Below are 22,960 nucleotides of genomic sequence, written 5' to 3'. Positions count from 1 at the left end.
AGAGATTCTGATGTAGAAGTGTTTACGATAAGGGCAAAATGTTCTTCACAAATAATACAAGAAATTAGACTGTGTGGCACAACCCTGGGAGCTCCTAATGTTTTAGTTTTAGCCTTTACAAATACTACATGTGACAATCGTGTAGAAGTGACTCATGAGGAAAACTTCCAGCTGCAGGAGAGCCTTTTCACATTAAAATTACAACGGTCACAATTTTTAAAATGAGGGTTAACTTCACAGGGGACAGATGATGAGTCTGTCACAACTCCTTGTAAAAAAGAGCTCTCACTCATGTTAAGGAGAGGGATACAGGAGAGTTGACCAACACAAAGATGACACAGGAGGCTACTGAGTGCCCTCCTTCCATGGCCTCACCAAATGTACAGCTACACATTGGATAATTCCCCCTGAAAGAGACCCAGAAACTAGTACACATTGCACAAAGGAAATGCCCACATGGGTAAGAAAGGCTGAGAGATACCTGCCATAAACCCCAGCACAGCACCATCCAATTGGGAGGGAACGCCAACTTCTAGTTCTGAGGAGTGCCTCAACTTCTAAGGTTTCCATGGGAGTGATGAGCTCCCAAAACATCTAGCTCTGAAAACCAGCCAGTGTCCATGAGATCCATAAGAATATGGCAGACAAAAAAGCAATTCTTAACAGGTGTACGAACTCCAGCTGTTTTTAGTCTGGATAACTGTCTCTCCAATTCTGAAGGACAACTTTGCTGAGTACAGTATTCCATACAAATAGACATCAAATGAAGCAAAGGTAACTGTACTTATCTCAAGACAAAATAAACTTTAAACCGAAGAATGTAGTAAGAGACCAATCATGAGGATGTAATAATATTTATGAACCCAAAATAGGTGCACCTAATATACAACACAAATATTAATCTTCTGATGTGAGAAATCTGCAACAACATAATAAGAGCAGGGAAAGTGCACACTCCACTTTATACAGGAAGAAAATCATTAAGAAGACATTGGCCTTTAACTACACATTCAACCAGATGGACCTTACAGACATATACAGAATGTTCCACCCCAAAGCTACCAAATACACATTCTCAACACATGGAACATTCTCCAAGATAGATTGTACATTAAGCCACAAAACAAGTTTCAATAAATTTAAGATCAAAATCTAATCAAGCATCTTCTCAGACCACAATGTTATGAGACTAGAAAAGAGCTATAAAAAGAAAACTGGAAAATTCACAAATAAGGGAGGTTAAACAACATGTTTCTGAACAATGAATCAAAGAAATCAAAATAATCTTGAGGAAAGTGAAAAACAATTTATCAAAACTTGTGGAATGCAGCAAAAGCAGTTAAGGGAATTTTATAGTGATAAATGCCTACATGAAGAAAAGGAATGATCTCAAATAACATAACACCTCAAGGAACTAGAAACATACTAAGCCCAAAGTGGGTAGAAAGGAGGAAATAACAAAGATCAAACAAATAAATAAAATAGAAATTAAAAAGACAATAGAAAAAGATAAACGAAACTAAGAGCTGGTTTTCTGAAAAGATAAAATTGACAAAACTTCAGTTAGCCTTACCAAGAAAAGGAGGACTTAAAGTTATAATGAAAGGAGTCATTACAACCTATCAGAAATGGATCAGAGAGATCACTAAGAATAATTATAGGCAAACAAATTGGATAATTTAGAAGAAATGGGTAAATTCCTAGAACCACACAAATATGACTGAATTATGAAGACACAGGAACTCTGAACAGAATGATTAGATTAGTAGTAAGAAGATTGCACCAGTAATCAAAAAACCTCTTAAACAAAATTCCAGGACTAGATGGCTTCACTGGTAAATTCTACCAAGCATTTAAATAACAATTAATACCAATCCTCAATTTTTTCTAAAAAAATAAACAAGGAGGCAACACTTCAAAACTCATTTTACAAGGGTAGCATTACCCTGGTACCAAAACCAGACAAGGACATTATAAGAAAAGAAAATTACAGGCAAATATCCTTAATAAACATAGATGCAAAAGTCCTTAACAAAATATTACCAAACTAAATTCAACACTACATTAAAAGGATCATACACCATATCACATGGGATTTATTCCAGGGGTCCAAGAATGGTTCAGCAGCTACAAATCAATGTGATATACCCTATTAATAAAGGATAAAAATCATGATCATCTCAAATCATCTGACAAAATTCAGTGTTCTTTCATGATAGAAACTCAACAAACTGAGTATAGAGAAACATACCTCAGTATAATAAAGGTCATATATGACAAGCCCACAGATAACAAAAGGTATCCAAATCATGAAGTAACAGTGTCTGTTTTCATATGATATTATATATCGATGCCTTAAAAGCTCCATGAAAAAGACTGTTAGCTCTAATAAACGATTTCAGTAAAGTTGCAAGATACAAAAATCAGGTGCATTACTACAAACAATGAACTTCAAAAAGAAAATTTAAATATCTCTCTCTCTATATATATAGACATATATATATATATAGATATAGATAATATATAGGCATCGAAACCAATACAATACCTCAGAGGTGAGAAATCTACACACTGAAAACAATAACATTGATGAAAGAAATTAGAGGACACAATAAATGACAAAATATTCCGTGCTCAGCCCTGGCCGGTGTGGCTCGGTTGGAGCATTGTCACATAAGGTGGCAGATTCGATTCCCAGTGAGGGCACATATCCACGTAGTAGGTTCAATCCCTGGTCAGGCGTGTGCAGGAGGTAACTGATTGATGTTTCCCTCTTTCTCTCCCTTCCTCTCAAATCAATTTAAAAATATTTAGTGTTCATTAATTGGAAGAATTAATATTAACATATCCAAACTACCATAGCAATCCCTATGAAATTTCAAATGGTATTTTTTACAGCAGTGAAATAAACAGTCCTAAAATATGGAACCCCAAAAGACTCCAATCTTGAAAAAAACCATAGCTGGAGACATCACTCTTTCTGATTTCAGACTATTACAAAGCAATAGCAATCAAACCAGTATGGTATTTGCATAAAAACAGACACAAAAATCAATGGAATAGAGAGACCAGAAATAACCATTGCATCTATACTCAATTTATGACAAAGGAGCCAAGAATATACAATAAGGACAGTTTCTTCAATAAATGGTGGAAAACTGGATAACCACATGCAAAAGAATAAAACTGGATCACTATCTTACAACATACACAAAAATTAACTCAATGAATTAAAGACCTAAATGTAAGCTCTTAAACCATAAAACTACTAAAAGAAAACCAGGGGTAAGCCTCCCCTTGACATTGGTCTTGGCAATGATTTTTTTGGATTTGACACCAAAAGCATAGGCAACAAAAGCCAAAATACTGGTGAGATTACATAAAATCAAATAGCTTCTGCACAGCAAAGGGAGCCCATCAACAAAATGAGAAGTCCACTTACAGGCTGGGAGAAAATATCTGCAAACCACATATAAGGGGATGATATCCAGAAAATACAGGGAACATACATAACTCACACAACTCAATAGCAAAAAAACAACCTGATTTTAAAAAGGGAAAAGGTCCTAAATCGGTGATGGCGAATCTATGACATGCATGTCAGAGGTGACATGCGAACTCATTTTTTTGGTTGATTTTTCTTTGTCAAATGGCATTTAAATGTATAAAATAAATATCAAAAATATACATCTTTGTTTTACTATGGTTGCAAATATCAAAAAATTTCTATATGTGACACGGCACCAGAGTTAAGTTAGGGTTTTTCAAAATGCTGACACGCCGAGCTCAAAAGGTTCGCCATCACTGTCCTAAATATACATTTTTTTTCCAAAGATGACATACAAATGGCCAACAGGACTGAGTACATGAAAAGAACTCAGTGTCACTAATCATCAGGGAAATGCAAATCAAAATCACCTCACACCTGTTAGGAAGTCTATTATCAAAAAGACAAGAGATAAATGTTGGTGAGTACGGGGAGAAAAAAGAACCCTTGTACACTTTGGTTAGAATGTAAACTTGTACAACCACTATGGACAACACCATGGAGATTCCTCAAGAAATTAAAAATGGAACTACTATATGACCCAACAATCCCATACTGAGTATACTGTTTTCCTTTGAAAACAAAATCATCATCTTGAAGAGATATCTGTACTCCAACATTCATTTACAGTATCATTTACAGTATCATTTACAGTAGCCAAGGTATGGAAACAAACTAAGTGCCCATTGTCACATAAATGGATAAAGAAAATATTATATACATACAAACATACAGGAATATTGTTTAATCTTCAAAAAGAAGGAAATTTTGCACTTGAGACAACACAGATGAAATTTGAGGGAATTCAGTTAATAAGCCACACAGAGAAAAGACAAATACCATACAGTATCACTTATATATAGAATAAAAAGAAAAAGTCAACTTCATAGAAACAGAGTAGAAAAGTGGTTGCCAAAGGCTGGGGGGGCCATGGACAAATCAAGCCTACAGCTACAGATGGAGGCATTGCCTCTGAAAGAAACCCAAGAACTAGGTAAGACACTCCTACACATTAGGCAAATGAGAAAAACACCTATATCAGAAAGTGTAGAGAGACTGAGACACCATCTCGCCATAAACCCCACCTTCAGTGTGACAACCCATAACTAGGAGGGAACTCACAACCCTGAGCTTCTCCCTGAGGAGCAAAGGGTCTGAACCCCACATCTGCACCTGAGAGATGAGCTCTCAAAACATCTAGCTTGGAAAGTCATGGGGCATGCATCCACAGGAAAGCCTGCGGGCTAGGCATCTACTGTAACATGCATCTACAGAACTACTGAGATAATCTCCAAAATGGAGGCGGCCAGCACCATCTTCTGCTCTCCATCTGTGTCCCTGCAGGTTGTCAGTGTTTCTGGGAAAGGAGTTTGTGTACATGTCTGGGATTTGCAGCGGCCACCCAAAGGATACGTCTTGGTCGCCTGGCTCTGGTGGCTGGCAGAGCTTGTGTTCATGGGTTCAACAGGATGGTAGCAAATAAACAGTTCTTAACTGGCCATCACCTCAGGGCTCAGTGCAGAGGGGGCAGACAGACATGCCCATCTCCCAGTCTTCCCCTGAAATAGGTATATTCTAATCCTCAAAGTTACTGCTTGAGTGTCTGAATGTAGGTGCTGAATGAGACTTTCCCCTTTGGGAAACTGACAGGTTTTGGCACAACTTCAACTACTGGGGGCCATGAAGAGTGAAGTAGGCTACTTGGATAATCACAAAGTTTTGAAGACAAGAAAGAGCCAGGGCAGGGTTGAATGATAAGGTTCTTTTCTGACACAAGGCCAATCCAGGATTGGGAGAGGTGACTGTTTTATGTAATGCATAGAAACTAACACAGAGAATCAAGGAAAATAAATAGAGGAATCAATTCCAATGAAAGAACAACAAAAAAAGACCTTAATAAAATAGAGATAAGTGAATTACCTGAAAAGGGTTCAAAATAACAGTCATAAAGATGTTCACCAAACTCAGAAGAAAAATGGATGAACAATGTGAGATTTTCAACAAAGAGAAAATATAAGAAAGTACTGAACAGAAATCACAGAGCTGAAGAATACAGTACGTGAACTGAAAAATTCAATAGCAAGGTTCAACACAGACCACATGAAGCAGAAGAAAGGAACAGTGAACCCGAAAAGGGCAGTGGAACTCATCCGATCAGAATAGCAAAATGAACAAAAGTGAAGAAAGCTTAAGTGGGTTATGGAACAACATCAGGCAGATCAACAATTGCATTATAGGGGCTCCAGAAGGAGAAGAAAGGGGAAAGAGGAAGAAAACTTAATTTGAGGAAATACTGGTTGAAAATGTTTCAAACCAGGGGAAGAAAACAGATATCCAGATCTAGGAATCACAGAGATTTCAAGACAAGATAAACACAGAGACCCATACCAAGATGTTATAATTCAAGTGTAAACGTTAAAGACAAGGACAGCACCAAGAGAAAAATAACTTACTAAGTACAAGGCAACCCCCATTAGACTGTCAATAGATTTTCAGCAGAAACGTGGGGAAATAGTGAACAATAATAGCAGGGAACTTTAACACCCATATTTCATTTCTGGATTGATCATCCAGAAGGAAAATAAAAAAGGAAATTGGCCTTAAACTGCCCATTAAAACGGATGGTCCTGACAGACGTATACAGAACGTTCCACCCCAAAGCAACCTAATACATGTTCTTCTCAAGTGCACACAGAACTTCCCCAGGACAGATAATATGTTAGGCCACAGAACAGGTCTCAATACATTTAGGAAGACTGAAATCATACCAAGCATATTTTCTGACCACAATGGTAGGAAAACAGAAAACAATTACAAAAAGAAAGCTGAAAATTTAAAAATATATGAAAAGAAACAACATGCTCCTGAACAACCAATGAGTCAAAAAATTAAAGGAGTATTTTAAAAAATACCTTGTGGCAAATGAAAATGGAAATGCAATATACCAACACTTATGAGACACAAAAGCAGTTCTCATAGGTAGGTTCTGCCCCGCCGGGTGGCTCAGTGGGTGTAAGAGAGCATCATCCCAGGCACCAAAAGGGTGTGGGCTTGATTTCCAGTCAAGGGCACAACCTAGGTTGTGGGTTCGGTCTCCAGTCAGGGCCCGGATGGGAGGCAACCGATCGATGTTTCTTTCTCACATGGATGTTTCTCTCTCCTCTCTTTTTCTCTCCCTTCCTCTCTCTCTAAAATCAATTTTTTTTTAAAAAGCATATCTTTAGGTGAGGATTTAAAAGTTCACAGTAATAAATGCTAACATTAAGAAAAAAGGAATATCTCACATAAACACTCTAACTTTACACTTCAGTGAATAAAGCAAAAGAAGAACAAAGTCCAAAGTAGAAGGAAAAAAATAAAGACCAGAGCAGAAATAGAGACTAAAAAGATAATAGAAAAGATTAATGAAACTAAGCTGATTTTTAAAAAAAATAAAATAGACAAACTTTTAGTTAGACTGATCACAAAAAAAGACAGAGGACTCAAATAAAATCAGAACCGAAACAGATGTTACAAGTGATACAAAAGAAATACAAAGGATCATAACAGACTACTATGAGCACTCATAGGCCAACAAAACGGACAACCTAGAAGAAATGGATAAATTCCGAGACTGAATCATGAAGAGCTAGAAAGTATGAACAGACTGATTACTAGTAATGAGATTAAGTCAGTAATCAAAACCTCCCAACAAACAAAAGTCCAGGACCAGATGACTTCACTGGTGAATGCTACCAAATATTTAGAGAAGAACTGGTACCAATCCTTCTAAAAGTCTTCCAAAAAATAAACAAGGAGGCAAAACCAAACAAGGACATTACAAGAAAAGAAAGTTACAGGCAAATATCCTTGATGAACACAGATGCAAAATCCTCAACAAAATAATTAGGAAACTGAATTCAACAAAACATTAAAAGGATCATATACCATGATCACATAGGATTTACCCCAGGAATAGTACAAGAATGGTTCAACATTCACAAATCAATCAATGTGATACACCCCATTAACAAAACCATGATCATCTTAATAGGTGCAGAAAAAGCATTTGAAAAAATTCACCATCCTTTCATGATTAACAACCCTCAACAAAGTGGGTATAAAGGGAATGTACTTCAACACGATACAGGCCACATGTGGCCAGCCCACAAATAACATCAGACTCAATAGTGAAAAGCTGACAGCTTTTCTTCCAAGATTAGGAACAAGTCAAGGATGCACACTTTTGACACGTTCATTTAACATAGGTTTGGAAGCCCTTGCTAGAGCAATTAAGCTAATAAATAAATACATGTACCCAAATTGGAGAGCAAGAGGTAAAACTCACTATTTGTAGATAACATGGTATTATACAAAGAAAATCCTAAAGACTCCTCCAAAAAACTGTTAGGACTAATAAATGATTTCAGTAAAGTTACAAGATACTAAATGGGTATATGAAAATCAGTTGCTTTTCTATACACTAATAATGACTATCAGAAAGAGAAACTAAGAAAATTCCACTTATGATACCATCAAGAATAAAAAACAAGTATAAATTTAACTAAGGAGATGAAAGATCTGTACACTGAAAGGTATAAGACACTGATGAAATAAAAACTGAAGACGACACAAATAAATGAAAAGATAGTCTGTACTCATGGATTGGAAAAATTAGTATTAAAATGTCCATGTTATCCAAAGTATTCTGCAGATTCAATTCAATCCCTATCAAAATTCTACAGGCATTATTCACAGTACTAGAACAAATAATCCTAAAATTTGTGTGGAACTACAGAACACTCCAAGTAGCCAAAGCAATCTTGAAAAACAACAAATTTGGAGGCATCCCGCATCCTGATTTCAAACTGTCTGACAAAGCTACAGTAATCAAAACAGTATGGCATAAAAAATACAGACACATGGAACAGAATAAAATGGCCAGAAATAAATCCACACATAAATGGTTAATTAATTTATGATAAAGGAGCCAAGAATGTACAATGGGGAAGGACAGTCTCCTCAATAAATGGTGCTGGGGAAACTGAACAGCCATATGCAAAAGAATGAAACTGACCCTTAGCTGACATCATACATCAACTCAAAATGATTTGAATACTCAAGCATAATGAGAAATGAAAACACCTATGTGTGTGTATACATATATATATAAAACAAAATTTTTGATTTTTTACAGAGAGGAAGGGAGAGGGATAGAGAGTTAGAAACATCGATGAGAGAGAAACATCGATCAGCTGCCTCCTGCACATCTCCTACTGGGGATGTGCCCACGACCCAAGTACATGCCCTTGACCGGAATCGAACCTGGGACCTTTCAGTCCGCAGGCCGATGCTCTATCCACTGAGCCAAACCGGTTTCGGCGAAAATTTTTGTTATTAATATTACAAAATGAAGCATGTTGGTTTAAAAACATTTTAACATTGGGAAAATTATATTTAAATAAAATTTTAGAAATGAACTGTGCCTAATAATGCAGAAAAGACAAAAGCTGAACTTGGAACTATAAGAAAGGGATATTAAGGGTTCGGTTGAGATTCTAGAAAAACTGGTAGAGTTCTTTTTAGGTTCTCTATCAAATATGACTCCACTAAAGAGACAAAACTTAGAAAAGGTAAAATGGGGCTAAAGATCATGTCTCATAGAAATGTGCACTTGAAACCTATATGATCCTGTTAAACAATTTCACCCCAGTAAATTTAATTAAAAAAATAAACTTAGACCCTACCCAGTTTGGCTCAGTAGCTAGAGTGTGTCAGCCCGCAGACTAAAGGGTCCCAGGTTTGATTCTGGGTCAAGGACACATACCTCAGTTGCAGGCTCCATCCCCGGCCCTGGTTGGGTGCGGGAGGCAACCAATTGATGTGTCTCTCACGTAGATATTTCTCTGTCTCTCCCCCTTCCTTCTCTCTCTAAAAAAAAAATCAATGGAAAAATATCCTCGGGTGAGGATTAACAAAAATAGATAAATAAATCTGGTGGTGAACACAGTATTGTTCTATAAATAAAAAAGTAATAAGGGTAAGTTAAAATACATTTCAAAATTTGCTTTCCTTAATTACAATTTTTAGCAAAACTCATTTTTTAAAAGTGTTTTCCAAGTTGTTATCTAGGATTAATATAAAAATAATCTGTGGTTTCACAATTATTGTTTAAAGTGGGTTTAGGTTTTTAAAAATACTTTATATAGTTAGTGTTTGCCACAAGATGGAGATCTATCACAGTCCACACAAAAATCTTTTTGGCAAGGCTCACTGCATTATTTTCCCACTAGGTGGCAGCATTAGGCAATAAAGGACAGGACTAAGCATCATATACACCTTTCCTTTTTTTTGTTTCCTCTTTCCTCATCACACCATCTTTTCACACATTCTGTAGCTGATTCACTGGAAAAGGCAGCCAGCTTCTTGGCAGGAAAGATGCCTTGTTGACCAAAAGGAACAAAAGATTACAATACCCAGGTAAGTAGTATTCTCCTAATGTACAGCATAGCAAAGAGCAACCCAGTATGATCAGTGTTAAATGAAAAACAACAAAACAACAAACCGCCCTAACGGGTTTGGCGCAGTGGACAGAGCATCAGCCTGCGAACCAAAGGTTTGATTCCAGTCAAGGGCACGTACAGCAGAGCAGTTGGGGTGTGTACAGAGGGCAACCAATGGATGTGCTTTTCTCACATCGATGTTTCTCTCTTGTCTTTCCCTCTCTCTTCCACTCTCTCTCTAAAAAAAACAAAAACAAAAACAATGGAAAAATATCCTCGGGTGGGAATTAACAAACAAAACAAAACAAAAAAACCCACAGTGTGAACAGTCATATGAAACAGCTGAGATAATTCTTATGTTAATCTTTACACCAGCAATTTTCAAACAGTGTGCTACAAGCATTTTAAAAACATGCAATTCCTGACTATGTGGTCAGGGGCATTGACCTCTTTCCCCGTAAATTGAAATTTTAAAAATGACAAGAGCCAACACAATAGCCATATGGTGTGAATGAATCAAAATTAACCTATGTTTTTCTTGGGGGGGGGGGGGGCAAAATATACTTTTTTTTTTGGTGTGCCACAGAATTTTAGTATTTAGTTTATGTGTGCCATGACATGGAAAAGGTTGAAAATCACTGCTTACATTATTGAAACTAATGACCAAGTCAAAATGAAAAGTTGCTTAAAAGAAATTGACTTATTTTACCTATTTCCTAAAAGAAGGGGTGGGGGATGTTTGTGACATTATAATTAGATATTAGATTTAGGTGTTTAAAAATATCCAGTGAATTTGCTCCCTTCAGGTGAGCTTCTTCCAACCATCTGACATAGATGTACCTATTTACCTCCATCTCAAACCTGACGTGTCAAACTCCACTGGCACATTCAAACTAACAGGATTATATAGGCGGCTATAATGCTATTATCACTGCTAGAGCAAGTAGGACAAATTTTAAACTTTTTTTAATAATCTATTTCTGATTTTTTTCAATAACAGTTCAAATATTTAAGAAATGCAGTTTTTGAGAAAATAACTGAAGCTCAATGGCAATTATCTACACTAATAAAAGAGAAACATGGTAATTGGTGTACGACCGCTACCCTTTTCATTGGCTAATCAGTGAGTATATGCAAATTAACTTTCAGCCAAGATGGTGGCCGGCAGCCAGGCAGCTGGAAGCGAACATGAGGTTTGCTTGCTCTGACTCCAACGTTCCCTGCCTCACTTGCCGGCCTCTGAGCTACAACTCTAAGCAACTATGTACTATGTTGCAAATAAGAAGATAAACAAAACCCCAGAAACCGGCTTTCATTCAGCCGGGCTTTAGCAACATTGTATCAATGTTTTCAGCGGTGAGGCCTCAGAGCTAAAGCTGGCCCAGAATAAAAAAAAAAAAGAAAACAAGGAGCGGTTGGAAGCTTCAGTCACCCGCTTCCAGAAAACAGCCCTCAGCCCCTCACCCAGACTGGCCAGGCACCCCAGTGGGGACCCCCACCCTGATCCAGGACATCCTTCAGGGCAAACCAGCCGGCCCCCACCTGTGCACCAGGCCTCTATCCTATATAGTAAAAGGGTAATATGCCTCCCAGCACCAGGATCAGTGGAGCCATGAGGCCTCCCGGCACCAGGATCAGCGTGACAGGGGGCAGCGACCAAACTCCCTGATCGCCCTGCGGCTCTGTGTGTGACAGGGTGCGGCGCCCCAACAACCCCCATGGGCCCTGCTCTGTGTGTGACGGGGTAGAGCCATAACCTCCCCATCGGTCCTGCCCTGAGTGTGAAAGTGGCGGCGCCCCAACCCCCTGATCGGCCCTGCTCTGTGGGTGATAGAGGGTGGCGCCCCAACCCCCTGATTTGCCCTGCTCTGTGGGTGACAGGGGGCGGTGCTCAACTCCCCTATCGGCCCTACTCTGTGAGTGACAGGGGGGAGCTCCTCAACCCCCTGATGGGCCCTGCTCTGTGCATGACACTTGAGTTGTTTCCTTTTTGGCTATTATGAATAATACTGCTATGAAAATTCATGTACAATTTTGTGCGTGGACATATATTTCAGTTCTCTTGGGAATATACCTAGCTAATATGGTAACGCTGCACTGAACACCTTCAGTAATTGCTAAACTGTTTTCCAAAGCAGCACAGCATTTTACATTTCCCCCAGCAATGCATGAGGGTAACAATTTCTCCACATCCTCACCAACACACGTTATTGTTCATTTTTCTTGTCTTTATCTATTCTTCAGACTGGATAATTTCAATTGACCTCTCTTCCAGACATGTTGATTCCTTTTTTTGCCTGTTCAAATCTGCTGCTGTGCCCTAGAAAACTTTTCATTTCAGCTATTGTACGTTTCAAATCCAGAATTTCTATTTGATCCTTTTTAAATAATTTGTCTCATTGAAATTTTCTATTTTGTGAGACATTGTTCTCATACTTTCATTTAGTTCCTTAGATATGGTTTCCTTTCATTCTTTAAATATACTTAAAATAGGTGATTTAAGTCTTTGTCTAGTAAGTACAATGTTTAGGATTCCTTAGGACGAGTTTCTCTCAATTGCTTTTTCCAGCGTATGAGCCGTACATTTTTACTTGTTTGCATGTCTCAGGTTTTCTTGTTGAAACTGGCCACTTAAAATAATATAATGTGGCAACTCTGGAAATCAGATTGCACTCCCTCTTCAAAATTTGTTATTGCTCTTTGTTGTTTTAGTGACTTTTCTAAACTAGTTATATAAAGTCTGTTTTCTTTGTCGTGTGTGGTCACTGAAGACTGTACTGTTAGCTTAGTGGCCAGATAATGACTGGACAGAGATTCCCTTTAACACCTGGAGCCAATAAGGCTCCCAGACTTTGTTGAGGGGCTGTGTGTGTGTGTGTTGGGCCATGCCTTCAACCCAGCCAGAGAGCTGACAATTTTGTCTTCATTTTAGGGTCTTTCCTAAGCATGTGCAATCCTACACATGTACATAGCCTTGTAAGAGTCCCAGAGAAATACAAATCACTTTTTTCCATATTGCCCTTCTATCTTGTGACTTTGCAAAGTTTACTTATTAGTCTGATTGTTTTTCAGATTCTTAGAATTTAATGTAAAGAATCATGTCATATGCAAGGAGACATTTTCACTTTTACTTTCCTATTCCATACTTTTAAAAACTTTTTTGCACTAAAACCTTAGGTAAAAGGTTGAATAGAAGTGGTAAAAATGTACAATTTTGCCTTGTTCTGACAATCTCTTTGTTTTAATTGGACATACAGTCCATTTTCATTTAACTATTATCATCATTCAATTGAGATTTACCACTTAGCTATTTGTTTTCTATTCATCCTATTTTTTTCTCCTTTCCTGATATTTTTGACTTAATCAAATGTTCTTAAAATTCCATGATAATAAAATGATTGACATTTTAGCTATACTTCTTTGTAATTTTTAATGACTGCTTTCTGGATTACAATATGTATTCCACAATTTATCACAGTCTACTTAGAGTTAATATTGTTCTAATGTAATAACCCCACAAACATAATTTCACTCACCCCATTTTGTCTTTTGTACTGTTGTCAAATATATTAAATCTACAAACATTACAAACCCCACAATATTCTGTCATGATGCTGTTTTTAAATAAGTTTTAAAAGAGAAAATATATTATCTTTTTTATTTACCCACATTAACCAGTTGTTTTAACAAGTGGTTCTCAGTTGGGGGAGGTGGGATCGAATGGGTAGAAGACAAGAATGCTGCTAACATCCAACAATGTACAAGACAGCCCTGCTCAATGGAAGTACCCAGCCCAGAATGTCAATAGTGCCAAGGTTGAGAAAGTCTAGCTCAAGAAAATGTGCGTTACTGTTCTGTGGTTGCTTTCATGATAATCTCATTATAACTTTGGTTTTCAGCATATTAACTAATGTGCCTAGATAAAAAAAAAACACGTTGCTTTTCTTTATCCTGTTTCGCAGAGGAGGTCTCTGAATTTCTCAGATCTGTAAGTCTTTTTTAAACCAAATTTTGGAAGTTTTTTTTTTTTACACCATTATTTCTTCAAATATTTTATGCCCCATTTATCTTTCTCCTCTCCTCCTGAGACTCCAATTATACTGATGTTAGACTGCTTGATATTGTCCCTCTGATTCCTGGGGGTCTGTTCATTGGTTTTCAACCTCTTTCTCTCTGTTCTTCAGAACAAATTATTTTTTTGATTTGTCTGTTAACTGAACCATTTTCCCTTCCTTTCTCTAATCTTCCTCAAAGCCCAAACAGTGTATTTTTTTCCAGATACTGTATGTTTCAATTCTAGAGATTCTACACTTCTTTTTTAGAATGTATTTTTCCTGAAATTCCCTACCTGTTCATTTGGCCTTATTTTTTTAAAGTTCCTGAACATAATTATAGTAGTTGTTTTAGATAAGACTGTCTACTAAGACCAACATCTGGGTCTCCTTGGAGTCCTTTCTTCTTAATGGCAGGTCACATTCTGTTTTTTCAGTTATCTAGTAATTCTTGTTTACTGGACAGTGTAGATGATATATCATAGAGACTGTGGATTGTATAGTCTTCCTCTGAAGACTGTTGGTTTTTGTTGTAAGGAGTTAACTTTTCTGAATTCAAACACCAAATTGTCCCCTCTGTGCTAGGGAGGAGGTATATCTCTTCATAGGTCTTCCTTTCCATCTGTGCTTTCCACCAGGTCCCCTGGAGTCTCCCTCACACAAACATAGTCAAGTCAGTCAAGTGCACTTGGGCTGAGTTCACAGAGATTTTGAGGCTCCTTCTTATGGAACCCCTTTTCCCGAAATTACTCCCTTACTTCTCAGCCTTGCGAACAGTCCTGAACTCTGGCCTCTGACTCCACCAGCTGGCAAGACTGCACCTTTCTGCATAAACGGGGGAAGGGGGGAGGGGGGGAAGTGGGGGGAGGAGGTCAAAAAGCCACAGAAACACACGTCTCATCCAGTGCAGGTTCCCTCTTTCAAGGACTGACTCCCCTTCCATTTCTGCCTTCCATTCCAGAGCCTACCAAGAGTTGTTTTTCTTTCATATTGAATACAATTTAGTAACAATTATCTGTAGGAGGAATAATCTGACACAAACAACCTCACCAATACTGGATGCCAACTAGAATTTTTAAGGGTGATAGTTTTATTGAAAATAGGCATTATTATATCTATCTATATCATGACATAGCATTTTCTCCTAATCTTTACACACAGCAGCCAGTGCAGACCGACCGACCGACCGACCGACCAACCAACCAGTCTCTATAAAACACCACCCCATGCCTGGAGAAACTTCTCCCTGGTATAATGAAAATAATGTGGGCTTTGGAATCAGAGAAGTCATTTCCTAACTGCATGAACTTGGAAAGATTATTTATCCCTTTATGCTTTCCACTTGTATTATGCAGGCGGTCATTTTAAGCTCACAAGATGGTTAGACGTACTTAATGCTTTTATTGCAGAGCACGTAGCAAGTGTTCAAAACAAAGCAAAAACGTTGGTTTCCTTCCCTTAGACCTCCTCCTCCATTTCAGCACTGGAAATAGAAGGATTCCTAAAACATGACCACCTTTTACTAGTTACTTTATTCCATGAGTACCATTTAATTAAGTTTACTTTATGAGGAGGAAAGAACATGAGAAAGAACAAATCTCACTTTATGAACAAGCCTAAGGAAACAGCAGGGACGGCCCCGGGAATGCGGAATCCAGGGAGGATCCACCCTCACAGGATCTCTGAGTAAGCAAGGGAGAGGCAGGAAGAGGGCTGGCGATGCAAGAGACATCTTTATCACAGAATTGCTCCCCGTGTAAATGGCAAAGTGGCTTTCTGCGGATTTAAGTATTCAAAACCACAGTGATCTAATAAAACTGCTCGTGAGAAAAGCAAGGCTAATTCCGAAAGTGAAAGAAAAGAAAAGGTAAGTAGAAAAAATAACTTTTAAAACTTAAATCATACATTTAACTACATCTTAATTATTGTGCTTCTTCCTGTTTATAAATTTTGTTCCTTAGAAACAAACAAAAAAATTGCACAGGGACTATATTTTATAAATTTTTAAAATTAACAACTGATTATAAAATGTTTTATAATGTGTTTACATATTGCTTTATATAATTTTTAATACTTGCATTATATTTCCTGGTATAAATATGACATAATTTGTATACTCAGTCCTATAAATTGTTGGAAATTTAGGTTGTTTCTAATTTTCACAGCTATAAACTATTCATAAAAGATTTTATACATTCCTGATTATTTCCTTGGCTTTTGTCACCTAGAAATATAACCAGCATACAACCAATGTCCTTACATATGTCATTATTTAAAATGTTAACTAGTAAGGGAACAAAGATGAAGTTTTATGAAACATGTAAGAGAATGCCTTCCAGGTTGTGTCCATTCATGACTGCTGTCCCTTAAATATAAGTTGCTGCCACCTAATTACATCATCGTCCAACCTAGATTTCTCCCTTTCCCACAGGTATACAAGAGACCCTTATTATATATTTTGCTAATATCCAGCTGCACCATTTCTACAGTCTATTTGACCTGCGTTTCTAGTACCCTATCATAAAAGCATATTTAGGCATCAATTGTTCTAAATGAATTCCCACTGGTTTTCTTTTTTAAGTTCATTAGAGACAGGGGAGACAAACACAGAGTTGCTTCCAGGAAATCAAAGTGGAAGCACTGCTCCCACAGAGAGAACAGAGGCGGGAAGAAGCTGACTACGCTGGGAAATGAGAAGGAATCAGAATTGTTCATCGTAAGACCCTCATGATTATATATAATATACTGCTAACATGACATACATCCTCAGTTTAAGCCACTAAGAGTAAACTGAAGGGGAAAAAAAGCAAAGCAAAACTGACATAAGTAGGTAATGGTATGGTACATCTTATGAATATAATACTTTCCATGTTATTGACTGTTTGGTTTAAAAGTTAGCAGAATAGTGCCTGTAGTTATCATGTTTCTACATAAATGAGCAGTGGTGAACAACAGAGGCATTTCCTTGGGGTTCTTAGCCAGGTCTATACTGGGGTTAATCAGAGGTCAGCAGAGTTTTTCTGTAAAAAGCTACACTGTAAATATTTAACCCTGCAGCCATAAAGTCTCTATTAGAACTACTCAACCCTCTGCTGTGGTACAACAGCACTGCAGATAAGGTTTAAATGAATGAACCCAGCCGTATTCTAATAAAACTTTATTTACCAAACACATGGTGGGCTGGAGTTGTTCTGTAGTTTGCCAACCAATAGTGTAAACAATGCCAGGTAAATAGTGCAAAATGATACTTGAAATTCCAAATGGTGAGCAAGAAAATATTGTGTAGATCAGTGCAATTTTAATTTCCTCTGATAGTACAGGAATCACAATTTCATACTCAGTGAACTCAATATGAGGTTGAACCAATTTGTCTACATATCATCAAAATCTGAGACTCATTTACCTGTGCATAATCACCAAAAGGCTGAGAATACGCAATGCACTTTTCCAATGTGTGTTGTGATTCATTTTCCTGAGAGATTGCCTCCAGAATGTTGCTCGCAATTCCAGTCTTCTGTAGAGTGGTTTTACTTGCAGGGGCTAAAGGCAAAATCAATACATATATTTTAGTTAGGTTGCTTTATTGATCATTATAAACAGAGTACAAACTCATTCATTCAGCATATTTTCAAATAGAACACCAATTTTAGCTTGCCAGAATATATATCTACATTATCCCCAGGAGAAAAAATATATATAGTATATGATGTTGTCTTAGTCATTTAAAAGAACTGAATGAAAGTTTGCCCTATGGGTAAATAATTTTGGTGGAAACATTTAAAAAATAAAATTCTAGCCCCAGCTAGTTTGGCTCATTGGATAGAGCGTTGGCCTACGGACTGAAGGGTCCCAGGTTCGATTCCGGTCAAGAGCACATGCCCGGGTTGCAGGCTCGATCCCCAGTAGGGAGCCTGCAGGAGGCTACCGATCAAGCCAATCAGTGATTGTTTCTCATCATTGATGTTTCTATCTCTCTCCACCTCTCTTCCTCTCTGAAATCAATAAAAACATATTTTTAAAAATGCATATGTATGTATAATCTCCAAAACAAGGCATACAGGATATAAACTAACCTTTCTTGTTAATGTAACAGTTGTAACTATCAATTTTTAGATCAGTTAAAAATATAGATGTAGTAAAATTGTATTAAATTTTTTTCTGGCTTTAAAAAAATTAGAAATTAATGTTCAGATTCAAGAGGATACTCCATAAAATAAAGATAATGCACATTAAAAACAAAATTCATCTCTCATCTCTTCTCAACCAATCCTATTCTTTTCCCCAGGGGTGACAGTTTAAAATTTATTTTCCCAGATTTACTTTATCCATTTACACATTCAAATATGTACATGTAAGAATATATAGCTTTAAATAAACAAATGGAATCATTTTATACATACATTTGCTTTTTCCACTTAATTTGTTTTAGAGATCATTTTCCATTAGTACATGATTATAAAAGGAAAGTTGCATAGTATTCCACTTTATGACAAACTATTCATTCCTGTCAACGGACCTTAAGGCACTTTCTAGTTTTTACTATTTACAACAATGTTCTAGTGAATATCCTAGTATACGTACAGCGTAAGCTACAGTTGTGATTTTCTCTTAAGATTGTTAATTTACACGAACTGAAGGCCTGAGGAGACCCTCAAAAAAGGACATGAGAATTCCACTTCTGCCACTGAGTAGCTCATATGTCTTTGGTGTATTTGGCTAATACTCCAGATATATCAAATTACTTAGAAGTTTAAACCTCTATTTTAGAAATATGATTCTATCTGTAAAGAATTATTGTGCCAAACAATTCTTCTGCCCAATTATTTTTAATGATTCAATAATCCAATAAATTAATTATATTCTTAATAAAATATTATAAAAGATGCCTTCCTTAAAGTAAAATGCATTTTAAGGGTTAATTTTAGTTATTCTTTCATTTTAAAGACCGGGGTCATAATTTAGGCTTTAATTGGTCAATAGGCATGATTTGTTTCTATCAAATTAAAAACTGAAGCAAAACTCATTATGGAAAGTATTCAATGAAACTCCAAAATATTAATACTGCGTTCTCACTCACATGATAAGCACATACTGGGCAGCACACTGGCCAGGTTTAGGTAGGGATTTGTACTCAGCCGGATTTCTTTTGGCGGCTCTCCCAAGAGTGAAGTCTGGTTCTTAGAGGCAGCCTATTTATCAAAAACAAAAGGATAGGAACTTAATTAATAAGAGGTACAGAAAATAAAAATGAAGAAGGAATAAAGAAATACTTATTCTTCAATAAATCTAGTGTGGTAAAAACTTGTAGAAACTAATGTTTCTACCTATGAAGGTATTACGTTACGAAATATTTCTGGATATTGATTAAAATGATCACATTTCACCTATTATTTTTTCAGTAAGTTTTTAAAAAACTATTCTGGAATGATTGAACTTTAGAACTGAAAGACAATTAAACCCATCTTGTACAACCTTCTCATTTGAACCAGGGGAGAATTCATCTTCACAAGAAAAAACAAATTTCATAACTTACTTCCAGAAACAAAGTTATCAACATTTTTTTTTTTCCTAAAAAGTACATTTAGTATGTGCTGGAGCCAGGCCTGAAACCCTTTCTTTCTTAACAGCTATATTATATTAGCCAGAATAATGCTAATGGACGGAATGGCTTCACTGGAGAATTCTACCAAACATTTAAAGAGAAATGAAACAAACACATAATCATCTTAATTGGTGCAGAAAAAGCAGCTGACAAAATTCAATACCCTCAGCAAACTAGAAATAGAAGGAAACTACCATTACAAAAGTCATGGATGAAAAAGCCAATGTTATACTCAATGGTAAAAATCTGAAGATCAAGAATAAGATGAAGATGCCTTCACCACTTCTGTTCAACACAGTATTGGAAGTTCTAGCCAGAGCAATTAAGCAGGAAAAAGATATAAAAGGCATCCAAATTAGAAACAAAAAAGTAAAATTATCTATTTTTGCACATGACATAAAGAAGATTACACCAACACTGTTAGAACTAATAAATGAACTTCAGGATACAAAAATCGACATGCAAAAAAACAGTTGTGTTTGTATATACTAACAAAGGACAATACAAAAAGAAAACAATTCCAGTAGAATAAAATACTTAGGAATTAACTGAACCAAGGATAAATACTTGTACACTGAAAAACTACAAAACATTGTTGAAAAAATTTAAAGACGACAAATAAATGAAAATACATCCCATGTTCATGAATTGGAAACAATACTGTTAAAGTGTCAATACTACCCAATTGATCTACAGATTCAATAATCCCAATTAATATTCCAACTTTTTTGCAGAAAATGAAAAACTCATCCTAAGGTTCATATTAAGGGACTCCCCAAAAGTTGCTGGAAGGTGATAAAGAAACAAGAATAGAGGGCCCACACTTTATGATGTCAAAACTTACTATAAAGCTATAGTAATCTTAACAGTGTGGTACTGGCATAAAAACAGACAAACAGGTGAATGGAATAGAATAGAGATCCCAGAAATAAATCCCCACATATGTGCATGGTTAAATCATTTTTAATGAGTGTCAAGATTATTCAATGGGGAATGGAGAGTCTTTTCAACAAAAATACTGACATACTTGGATATCCACATGTAACAGAAGAAAGTAGATTCTTATCTAACACCATATACAAAAATTAACTCAAAATGGATCAAAGACCTAAATGTAAGAGCTAAAACTATAAATCTCTAAAAGGAAAAGCTTACATGGAAAGCTTCATGTAATTAAATTTGGCAATTATTTCTTGAATATGACACCAAAAGCAGAAGCAAAAACAAAAAAAGGTTGAGTGACAAAACAAGCCTTAACAAATTTAAGAACACTGAAACAATCTCAGGTATTGTTCTGACCACAGGGGTATGAAGCTAGATATCAATAACAGGAAAAAAAGTAGAAAAATCACAAATATGTAGAAATTAAACACACTCCTAATGGGTTAAAGAAGAGATAAAAGGGAAACTAAAAAAAAAAAATCTCTTGAGAGAAATAAAAATAGAAAACAACATACTCAAAAGTTATGAGATGCAGCAAAAGCAGTTCTAAGGTGGAATTGTATTGCGGTAAATGCCTATATGAAGAAAAAAGCAAACAACCTAACTTTACACCTCAAGGAATTAGAAAAAGAACAAACTAAGCCCAAAATTAACCAAAGTGAGGAAATATTATTTACTAGAGTAGAAATAAGTAAAATAGACAAGAGAAAGGAAGATCAATAGAGTGAAGTATTGATGTTTTCAAAGGTAAACTAAACGTTTAGCTAGACTAACCAAGAGCAAAAGAGAAAGGACTCAAAATTATAAATGAAAGAGGAGACATTACAGCTGATACCACAGATATACAAAGGATCATAATAGACTTATCAACAAACATATGCCAACAAATTGGATAAACTACAAGAAATGGATAAATTTCTGAAAACATTCTACAAAGATTGAATCATAAAGAAATTTGAACAGACCAATAATGAGTAAGGGTTAATCAAAAAATTCCCAACAACCAAGAAGCAAAGAGAGAGGCCCCAAATAAACAAAATCAGAAATGAAAGAGTTGAAGTAACAACCAACCCCACAGAAATACAAAGGATTATGAAAAAAATGCTATGAACAACTCTATTCCAACAAACTGGACAATCTGGATGAAATGGACATAGTCTTAGAAAAACACAAGCTTCCAAAACTCAATCAGGAAGAATCAAAAAACCTAAATAGGCCAATAACTATCGAAGAAATTGAAGCAGTGATCAATAATCTTCCAGCAAACAAAAGCCCTGGTCCTGACGGCTTTACAGGGGAGTTCTACCAAGCATTCAAAGAACTAAAACCCATCCTCCTCAGACTATTCCAAAAAATTCAAGAGGAAGGCACACTTCCCAGCTCTTTCTGTGAAGCCAGCATTACCCTAATTCCAAAACCAGATAAAGACACCACAAAGAAAGAGAATTACAGGCCAACATCCTTAATGAACATAGATGGTAAAATCCTCAACAAAATTCTAGCAAATCGGATCCACCATTACATTAGAAAGATCATACACCATGACCAAGTGGGATTTATTCCAGGGATGCAAGGATGGTACAATATTTGCAAATCAATAAGCATGATATATGACATAAACAAATTGAGAGACAAAAATCACACAATCATATCCATCGATGCAGAAAAAGCATTTGACAAAATCCAACACCCTTTCTTTTTTTTTTTTTTTTTTTTTTTTTTTTTTTTTTAAATTTTTTAATTAAATCTTTATTGTTCAGATTATTACATTTGTTCCTCTTTTTTCCCCCCATAACTCCCCTCCTTCCAGCTCCCACCCCACCCTCCACCCTCACTCCCCACCCACTGTGTTCATCCATAGGTGCATGATTTTTGTCCAGTCACTTCCCGCATCTCCCACACCCCTTTTCTCCAACACCCTTTCTTGATAAAAACTCTCAGCAAAGTGAAAGCCCTATATGACAAACCTACAGCCAACATCATACTCAATGGGCAAAAACTAAATTCATTTCCCGTAAGAACAGGAACAAGACAGGGATGCCCACTTTCTCCACTCCTGTTTGATAAAGTACTAGAAGTGCTAGTCATAGCAATCAGACAAGAAGAAATAAAAGGCATCCAAATTTGAAAAGAAGTAAAACTGTCATTATTCTCAGATGACATGATACTGTACATAGAGAACCCCAAAGACTCCATCAAAAAACTACTAGATTTAATAAATGAATTCAGCAAGGTAGCAGGATACAAAATTAACACCCAGAAACTTATGGCTTTTTTATACACCAATAATGAACTCAGAGAAAGAGAAACTAAAAAAAACAATCCCATTCACCAT

General features: G+C 36.4%; 1 protein-coding gene across 1 annotated transcript in view; it reads right to left on the bottom strand.

The window, feature by feature from the left end:
• The window catches only part of RAVER2 (ribonucleoprotein, PTB binding 2), an 85,172-nt gene that overhangs the window by 2,566 nt on the left and 59,646 nt on the right, over positions 1-22,960 (bottom strand). Inside the window, exons 10-11 of the mRNA XM_070405287.1 lie at positions 19,159-19,270; positions 17,485-17,621 (exon numbers count right to left, since the gene is read on the bottom strand). Of these exons, the coding sequence (XP_070261388.1) occupies positions 17,485-17,621; positions 19,159-19,270 (249 nt within the window). The remainder of the gene's footprint in view (positions 1-17,484; positions 17,622-19,158; positions 19,271-22,960) is intronic.

This window comes from Myotis yumanensis, unplaced genomic scaffold, assembly GCF_028538775.1.
Source record: "Myotis yumanensis isolate MYYU_CA2020_CCGP unplaced genomic scaffold, mMyoYum1.0.hap1 SCAF_2, whole genome shotgun sequence".
In the NCBI taxonomy this organism is placed as follows: Eukaryota; Metazoa; Chordata; class Mammalia; order Chiroptera; family Vespertilionidae; genus Myotis; species Myotis yumanensis.
The sequence above is the reverse complement of the archived record's forward strand: the minus strand, read 5'-3'. Positions and strand labels throughout refer to the sequence as shown.